The 9,975-nt window shown below is 37.1% G+C and overlaps 1 protein-coding gene across 1 annotated transcript; it reads right to left on the reverse strand.

Moving 5' to 3' along the window:
• Positions 1–3,510: 3,510 nt before the first annotated feature.
• Positions 3,511–5,148, reverse strand: LOC142442845 (zinc finger protein AEBP2). Its single transcript, XM_075544220.1, has one exon. The coding sequence runs from the start codon at positions 5,131–5,133 to the stop codon at positions 4,309–4,311; it is 825 nt and encodes a 274-aa protein (XP_075400335.1). The 5' UTR covers positions 5,134–5,148; the 3' UTR covers positions 3,511–4,308.
• Between the last annotated feature and the right edge of the window lie 4,827 nt (positions 5,149–9,975).

The raw sequence follows: 9,975 nt of genomic DNA on the forward strand, positions 1-9,975 counted from the left end.
TAGTATTATTATATATTATATTATTATTAATTTTTTTGCAATATCTTACACCATCCAATGTGTCTGTTCACCTACAATTCTGTTATTTGTTCCCCTTGAATGGGGTTATACAGTCATCATTGCTATCAGCTGCCCCTCCTTCCCTTCCCCCCATTCTCTCCCCATCCCCTGAGGTAACCATTACTCCTGTTACTGTTTCTGAAGGGTTATCTATCTTCGATTTCATGTGCCAAACAATCTTAACTATACATATAAACATTCGTGAGTCTAACAAGATGAATGAGGTACAACTAAGACCATAATAGTAAGGGGAGAAAATATTAAAGAACTAGAGGATAGTATGCATTTCATCAGTGCTATACCACACCTTGGGTATATCATCCCTTCTGTGGGTTTGGGGTCTCCACTTTAGAGTATTAAAGAACAAGTATGTTACTTTGAGGACTAAGGTGTGCCAGCCCCAAGTCATGGTATTTTCAATTGCCTTATATGCATATGAAAGTTGGACATTGAACAAGGAAGACCATAAAAGAATCTATGTATTTTAATTATGATGCCTGAGAAGAATATCTAAAGTACCACCGAAGGCTAAAAAGACAAACAGTACAGGGAAAAGCAAGGCCAGAGTGATCTTTAAAGGCAAGGATGGCAAGACTTCATCTCACACAGTTTGGATATATTGTTAGGAGAGACCAGCAACTGGAGAAGGACATCATATTTGTAAAGTGAGGGAAAGCCCTTAATGAGAGGCACTGACCCAGTGCATCCATGGGCCCGGGCACGGGAACAATAGTGAGGACGGCACAGGACTATGCAGTGTTTGGTTCTGTGTGCATGGGATGTATATGGGTCAGAACTGACTTGATGGCATGTCGCAACAACAACAACATAAGACAGCTATGTAAAATATATTAAACAGATTCTTCAATCAATTACAGGCAAAAAGTGACTTAGATGACATAATATGCATTTCTTTATATGATTCTATGTCACAAAGGAGGCTAAAATTTCATTGCTCTTGCTGTAACAGTTGGCCAAATTAGCAATATATTAACTCACAATGAAAATGTGAACAAATATCCAAAAATGAAGAACAAAATTCAAGCCATGCTATTGGCCAGGTAATTATTTTAAACTTATTTCCAAGGAAATCTAAATTGTTAATAAGTGATCATTTTTCTTAAGACATTAGATCCTTAGGATTAATTTTAAAACACATCTCGAATCCTCATGCCCGCGTTTCTCTGAGACAATGAATGAATGGAAAGGACAATAAAGGAAAAGAAATGTAGAGTGACCACTCATTTTTTTTTATATGAAAGGTAAGTTTATTAGAAAAATAAACAGCTTTAAATTTTACAATATTTTCCACTTCAAAATTTTCTTAGATAAAGTAGATGTGCTCATATGGTTTAAACATGATCTGATTTACAAAATCTCCTTTAGTCCTATTTAATAAAACAAAATACAAAACATAAATGATGAAATATTGGGCTGTTAGCAACTATTAAGAAATATAATGTAAAATTTAGGGGGGAAAGGACCATGTATTCCAGGCATCTGGTATGACAATGAATATTATAACTTAAATTTAAAATTTTTTCACTAATTTTCAGTATAGTGGCTTGTTTTTTCAAGATAAACACTACCATAAGAAAATGCAAGTCATATAGTCTAAATGTATTTGCCAAAATTTTTATCAACTAGACTACGTGTCAGCAAACTTTTTAAAGAGCCAGTTAGTAAGTATTTTAGAAGGCCATAAGATTCACTACACAACTCTGACACTACTAACAGAAATCTTTTCCAGACAACAAGTAAATTAATGAGTATGCTTACAGGCTGCAATTCACTAGATGCAAACTAAACTAATGATTATTTCAGGTGCCCAATTATATATATTTATGTATATATCATACTTTGGGGTTAGGAGGAACAATATAAATGAGTAGACATCCATAAATAAACATTACAAATTTAAAATTTCACACTATTTTCTTATTTTCATAACTGGATGTATATAGTTAACGTTATAAAATTAGCTCATTTTATTCCACATTCTCTCTGGTGTGTTAAAAAATAGTAAGGAATCAAAGGCAGATAAGCAGAAAAGATCTTGAAATAGTAGCGGCCATGAAATCTGGTTTTGAAGTAACACAGAAAAAAAGTAATTTACTCATGTGTCCCTAAAGAAAGCACCAGATGTGTATTTTCAGAAGTCATTTTAAAACTTAATTGAATTGTTACCATTCTGAAGCTAAATGTGATTTGCTCTGTTTTATTAGAAAAAAATACTTAGGCAAGGTCTACAATCATCCGTCAATTAAGAATGACAATTAAGAACATGAAGCAATAAAATAAAAATACAAGTACAAACTATAAATCTGAAACATTTCTATTTGGCAATTTCATAACAAGTCAAAATTAAAAAACAAAAAAGGAGATTGCAGATTTAGATACAGGATAAGCAATGATGAAGTGCTTGAGAAAAAGAGCAACATAAAATCACACTTTCTTTTTTAAATAAAATCACATTGGCTACAGATCACATGGATAATACCCTTAATTCAACAACCATTCCAGAATGTCTTACAGCAGTGCTTGAATTTGCACTTACTACATTTTACGACTCATTCCATGTATATACCTCTTTAACCCACTGTAATAAATTCTTCCATAATTAAAAAAAATTTAAAGCAAGCGAGAAATGACTTATGTATCATATGGAGTTCTTCCCATTTTGGAACCAAAGGCTTAGTTCTTATATCTTTGTCTATTGTTTCTTTTAAAAATTTAGTGTAAAAACTGCTGGTTTTTATATTTACTGTAGTAAAGTGAAAACTCCTCAATCGGGAGTATTTTATGCAGTTTGACTGCATATAACAACATACTTTACAATATGTTCTTCCAACAGTAAGGAAATAACTGACTTCACGGTCACTGTCAGCAATGAGTGCCATAATTCTATTATGGGTACAGGTCCTCCCTCAAAGACTTTCTGGAAGGATGCTCAATGTGTTTTGTTCTTATAGATACTAACAGTAGTACATAGTCCTTTAAGTCTGCAAAAGACATTTATTGTTAAAGAAGGTGCTTTATTAACAATTTCTCTGGCAGCACTAGTGAGTTACAATATCCTTCAATATTATTTCTACCATAATATATACATTTTCATGCCTCTAGAAAAACATCTACAGTACATTTCATAATATAAAAATATATTACAAATCTGCTGAAGTATTTACAAGCAATGTACTATTATTATCTCTATGCAACATTTGTTTGATACAATACTAACAAGTTACACATATTTCCATTTCTGTAAGTTAAAAAAAACCCATATGGCTTCTTGCTTACCAAGCAAGAAAGTGATTTTTATTTTTCTTTTCAAAAAACCAACTTTGGTGCATAAAAGATTCAGTTTGAAGATACTTTAAAAAAATACAAGTTTTTTTTTACATTAAACAACTCAAAAACCAAATGAATTTGTCCAAAAGGGGGGGGGGGGGAATTAGTCTTATATAGGCTAAAATGCAAATATGATTATTCAAATCATTTGAAATAGAGGTTTTTAAAAAACCGTTAACAGACTAGTTTTTATAGGCAAATATGAACATACTGTACTCCATGAGAAAACCCTAATCCTGAAGGGGGGCCACCAGACATACTGCAACACCCTGAACAGTAATTCTCTGCCCTAATGCTAGACAAAGTTTTAGTTGATTGCAAATGGCGTTCACTGTTTGCTTACATACAAACTGAACATTTTTCTTATCAGAGTTCTGCAAAAGAACACAAATGGCAACCAATCACATCTATTAATCATAATTAGAAGGTAAATTATCTCTCGATGATTTTCATTGTCTAAATACTTCCTAATACGATTTCAAATGAATAGACACTGTCAAGCCCATTATCCTCACAGTGTCTTCTGGTATTTTTAAGGACACGTGTTGGAATTTTTCTCTTTCCAATATAAACGAGTGTGATCACTAAGGGGGAAAGCAGCTTAAAGCAGCAAGCATGCAAAGCCTTTAAGAAGTGGTTCCACTAAGTTGCCAAAGAGTGTTTGCTCAGTCTCCCACAGTACCATTCCATGAAAATGTGGATATACAGAAATATATTAATATATTCCACAGAAGAATCTACTGCATTCACAGAATGTTTACACTAAGCATAAATATTATTCTAAATACTGGGTTAAAAAGGGGGGTTTGTCTCTAATGTGCAACTTTTCCTAAACCCATGTCAGTGACTAAGACTGCAGGTGTCCCCGCTTGTTTGCTCTCCTGTGTATTGATTTATGTTTTACCTCTTCAACCTCTTCTGCGGCATTGTTCTGTATATGTTTGGATCCAAAAGCAAGGCAGTATCTTTGGGTAACTTTGATAAATGAACTACTTTAGTTTTTAATTGATGTCGTTTACTTTCATTCACCCATACATCAGGCAGAATGTCTTCAGGCATCCAGTGAAGCAAAAGTTTTATCTTTCCAGAATCCTCTTTTCTCTTAGCTATTACAGTACTATGAAAAACAACACTGTGCCCCTTCCCTAAACTTTCTATGTGTGCTGAGAGGTTAAAGCATATGGCTCGGTGTCTGATCGCATCCAGTGTTTGTGCGTCGAAGAAATCACGTGGCCGTGGGAGTGAACGGCGTCTTTTGTTCTTTAGTTTCCACCTCTTGTTCATCCCAGCTTTAGAAGGAGATTCTTCTTTGGCCTTTGGCTGGCTAGACACTTTTGAGGAATTCTGCTGACTGAAGTGCGTGGGTACATGGCGAGCTAGCCCTCCCTGAGAAGCAAAGCTGGCATTGCAGCCACCAACAACACACTTGAAAGGTTTGTCTCCACTGTGTGTTAGCATATGCCTCTGTAACCAACTTTGACTGGTTGATGGAGTGTTGTATACTTTACAACCTTTCCATAAACAAACAAATACCCCTCCTCGCTGAACATCTACATGTATGGAACGGATGTGATCTGCCAGATCTGGGCTGGAGTTGAAGCAAGCCTGGCATTGGTCCCAACAACAATTATAGGCAATATTTTTGCTTGAAGAATTAGTGCTTCCTTGTCCGTTCATCATGGCTGGAGTTGAACGCCCACTGGAAATTGTGCTGTCTACATCCATGATAGTGCTGCTTATGGTGGTTGTAGATCCTCTACTCCCAGAGCTGAAATTCGGGTGTCTTCCTGAAGGATCCTCCTGATCCCCAAGGCTGTGGAAGCTAGGCCGCAAATCCCGTCCCAAGTACAGGAGGTAGGAAACAAGCCGCGTGCAGATCGAGAGCAGGAAGCAAAATGGACCACTCATTTTTAAGGTGCTTTTTTAGTGACACCCAAAGTCATCTGGCATGCACACCTTTCAGCAATTGACTTTACCCCATTAAGGTGGCCTGAGGGCAAAGTCTCTTTTTTTAATGTCTAAATTTTATAATCCTTACATAATCAGCAACATAACTTTTCTTTCCAATTGTGATGTAGAAACAAATAATCTTGATGTTCTCAGAAATCAATATATGTGAAGTAACACAATGAGTAAGAAAGTCCCAGTAAAAGTCTAACTACAATTGCTAGCCTATGATGCAGCCGTGGCTGACTTGAGAACTTACAATGTGAAAGAAGATGACATAGGAATGCGCTGCTGTTGTTGAAAGGGGCACCTGCACCGTCTTCTTCTGATCTGATGCTGTGTCACAGTATCTTTAAAGGGGAATGCCTTGTTTTTTGCCAAATGAATTGTACAAAAGTTGCAAATACATTGAAAAAACTGGGAGGGTAAACGGAACCAAGGAGAAAATTACCTACACTGTTTTTTAACAGTGTTGGTTAGCAGTCATATTAGCTGTTTTGTTTTTAGGAGATGATTGCTTAGAATTTGCTGAGAATATTTATATATTGGCATTTTATTGTTCTCACTTTTGAGTACAATTTGTTGAAGATTTGGGTTTGTTGTTACATTTTTCTCTCTTTAATAAAAGGGAATTGGAACATCATTGCCACAAAGCTGTAGAAACTTTGAAGAAGCATTTCTTTAATCCCAACACAATAGAAAACACCAAATAAATTCTAAACTCATAACTTTGATTCCACCCATCAGAAAGCTGAGGTTATGAAGCAACAAAATATCTTGCAACAATTATTTTTGTAGAAAAGAATGTTTTTTGTTGTCAAATAGAACAAGTCTGTTGCTGCCAAGTCTCCTTTGATTCATAGTAACCCTGTACGTGCCAAAATAGCGTGTGCACCACCGAAATTTTGATGACTGATCTTTTTCAGAGTTATGTTGCTTGGTCTTTGTGCTGAGGCAGTGCTCAGTGAGAGCAAACATCCATCCTTCGATTTCATAGCCACGTAGACTACCTCTTATACCACCTAAGAACGCCTTCAAAACAAGCACATAGCACCAAAATAGGATAGCGTGGGATTGCCTTGCAGGGTTCCCATTGTGGTAGGAGACTAGCACTTCTTTCTTCTATTTGATGATTGAGGAATTAAAACCCCCAATGACTGGTTTTTAGCAAACTGCTTTAGTTGTGGCATGCCTGGGCTCCAATAGGTGACACTCTGTTTGATTTTATCATAGGTTCTGTGATGAGATTATGAGGTTTCCCAGAATGAAAATCATATGTGCCTTTTAGAACATGGCTTTTTTTCTCATAGCAAGTTGTATGGATTTATATTCAGTGCCAGTCCTTTCTATTCTTTCAAATCAATAACAACTAGTTTGCAAACTGACTTCTTAGGATTCCTAGGAGGTGCCTTTGAGTCACTTCCAATTCATAGTGACCTTATGCACAAAAGGACAAAACACACTGCCTGTTGCTGGGCCATTTTCACACTTATACAGTTGCAGCAACTGTCCCCATCCTCCTCCTTGACACTCTACAAAGATGGACAGCAAGACCTTCTGTAGGAACTAGTACTATGTTCAAAATATATGGGTCAAAGTTCTGGCTGTACTTCTTCCAGTACAGGTATGTTTGATTTCTCATAGTCCATGGTAGATTTTCACTATTCATATGCATCTGAGACCAGAGGCAGGCATACCTTAATCCTAAAAGTGACATTTTTGCTCCTTAACACTTTAAAGTAGTCTTGTGCACTGGGCAGCAGATTTTCCCAGTGCAATACCTAAGACTATTACTCTCCCAAACAATCCCTGTGCATAAATTTTGAACCACTATTTGAGCAGATAAGTTCATTTTAAGGCCCACTGGAAACGTAAGATTTCATTTGTCTTTCATATGTAATTTAAGTGACATATTCTTTCACTTCTTGGGAAGCATGAAGCTGTGACAATCCATCCTCCGGTGGCCAGGGACAGCAGATAGGAAGCCACACTCTAGCAAAGCCAGGCCATCCCCCAACTCCCAAGCAATTTCCTGAAATGTAAGTAAAATCACCATGATATGCCGATCTCTTCTACCATAGACAATTATGGGACTCTTCTTTCTGATTGACGTGATGGCTCTCCATTTCTTTTACTTCATTTTCCAGTGTAGGACACATGATCTTGTAAACCATAAATTGTCTATCTTTTTTCCAGCAAGGAATATTTTAAGGCATTTCAAGTAAGAATTGGAGATTGATACTTGAGGGGGGAAATGACAGCAATAAAAACTGAGGCTACAATCAGATGATAGTACAGCAGCAGGATGAACTCCTCGGCAAAGTGGCTGTAACGTTCATTTGACATCAACCCAAGCAATGACACCATGCCTCAATCAGACCTTTATGATACATGATGTTTAGATGGGCTGGTTTTCAGAAGTAGAACATCAGACCTTTCTTCTTTTTCAATCTTAGTCTGGAAGGCCTGCTAAATGTTCTCATCAACATAGCAATAGGTAGGCCTGTCATGACACATGCATGATGGTTGGGTGTGGTAGGTTTATTGTACCAACCTGGCCAAGAGGAACACGTATGATTAATCAGGTCACAGATAGAGTGGAGGGCAAAGAGAATGGCTCTGCAAGGCCTGCCCTCATCTCTCTTGCTCTCTGGTGGTTGGACCAGCGTGATGCTGCTTTCACTACTCTCTGCCTCTACCTGTGTGCTAGACCACCTGTGGATCGCAGCTTCTTTAAGCCCTGCTTCCCCACACTGCTGGTGGGTACATTGCTTGAGCTTGGGGCTGGTGGATCCTGTCACCTTGTTTTTCTTGAGTTTGACACCCCATCTGAGCCTGCTTTGCTAAGTTCCCAGGCCACTGACTTGCTGACACACCCTACTGTTTGCTGCCTGAAGGTAGACTCTGCCTGCCTTACCTGAGGGAGGACTGTGCAGTGTCTTTCTTTGACCTTGGACCCTGGAGCCCACATGAGTCGAAGGACTTCCAGTATATTGACTGTTCCATGGAAGTGAGTTGAACTGAGCCCTCTGGGCTGTTTTTATATTCCTTCTCTCTGTATAACCTGATCCTCTTATCCATATGTAATCATAACTGTCCTGGTTTTGTTTCTCTAGAGAAACGTGTCTCACACACTAGGCTGGATATTCCTTGCCCAGGAAGCAAACCAGAGTCTCTGTTATCGAAGGCACAGATCCACCACTATTCCTGTATTTACTCTGAGGCCAGTGTTTTAAAGGATCCTTCGTCTCTGCTGTACTATCTAAGTAAGAATTTTGCCTTTGAGTAATGATCGTTCTAGCTGAGGGGCCCTGGTGGCATGGTGGGCTATGCAATGAGATGCTCACCACAGAGTCGGTGCTTTGTACCCGCCAGTGGCTCTTCAGGAAGAAGAGGAGGCTGTTTGCTCCCGTAAAGATGTCAAATCCTGGACACCCACAGGAGCAGTTCATTTTACCTCGTCCTAAAGGGATGCTCTGAGTCTGAATTGAGTTTGGAGTTCATAGTTTTATCTGAGGTGAAAATCATCTTTCAAAATAATCATTGCATAAAGAATTTGTAACTCTGTCTGGAGCTATAAGGGGTCCTGGCTGCGCAAGGTCAGTAGTTTGAAACCACCAGCTGCACTGGGAAACGATGGGCTTTCTCACCCTGCCAAGTGTGGCACTCTCAGAAACTCACAGAGACACCGCGACCCTGCACAACTGGGCCGCTACCAGGCGACATTGACTCGATGGAAGTGAGAGAGTATCTTCTGATTTGTTTGTTCTTGTGTTTTAAAACTAGCAACCCCTAGTCAAATTGATGATTTCAACTAATTGATGAAGATTTCAACTTGAGTATATTCTTAAATAAACTTTTTAGTACTCTCAATTATATTTTACTTCACCGAGCAGAACATTCAAGATTCCTGAATAAACACTGTCTCTTTTCTCTTTTAAACCTAGGCTGCATGCAGCAAATAGGCAATACATGCCTTCCTGAATGACTCTTGGTCACAGATTTACACTATGTGTTAAATACTACCTTAGATTTTCTGGGAATTTTCTGTATGATTTCAGTTTGTTTCATTTGTCAAAGGAGTATTGTCTTCTTGAAATGAAAGCAGTATTGATCGATAGTATTTGTTATACTAACAATTATTTTAAAATTAAAAAAATAGAAAGGCAATCTAAATAGCTTTATTCAAAAGTTTTATTATTTTTTACATACTTGAAAATAAAATTTAGAATGCACATAAATTTATTATAGTAATTACTTCTTTCAAAAAGAATACCATAATAAAAAATTGTCAGTGGCTACTAAAATATATTCTTGATTTTTCTTTTATTATTATTCATCTTCTGATTTAATCATTAGGAAACATTTACTGGTCAGATTTATATTAATTACTAGTATCACAAATATATTAGTGAAAAATGTTTACCCACAAAGTATTATTGTCTAAGGGAAAATGGACAAGAATATTCATTACACAGTAACTGTTACCATATGCATATATACATATATGTTCATTGAACTCCATGTTTCTGTGAAATATCTAAGACTTAGTGTATAAGTATGCACATGTCTATGTAATTATGTGTATATACAGCTTCTTCATATTTTTATGTAATTATG

This window comes from Tenrec ecaudatus, chromosome 3, assembly GCF_050624435.1.
Source record: "Tenrec ecaudatus isolate mTenEca1 chromosome 3, mTenEca1.hap1, whole genome shotgun sequence".
NCBI classification, from domain to species: Eukaryota; Metazoa; Chordata; class Mammalia; order Afrosoricida; family Tenrecidae; genus Tenrec; species Tenrec ecaudatus.

What these genes read in the sequence shown, in the direction of transcription:
- LOC142442845 (XM_075544220.1), bottom strand. Translation starts at nt 5,133, where the DNA reads ATGGATGTAGACAGCACAATTTCCAGTGGGCGTTCAACTCCAGCCATG.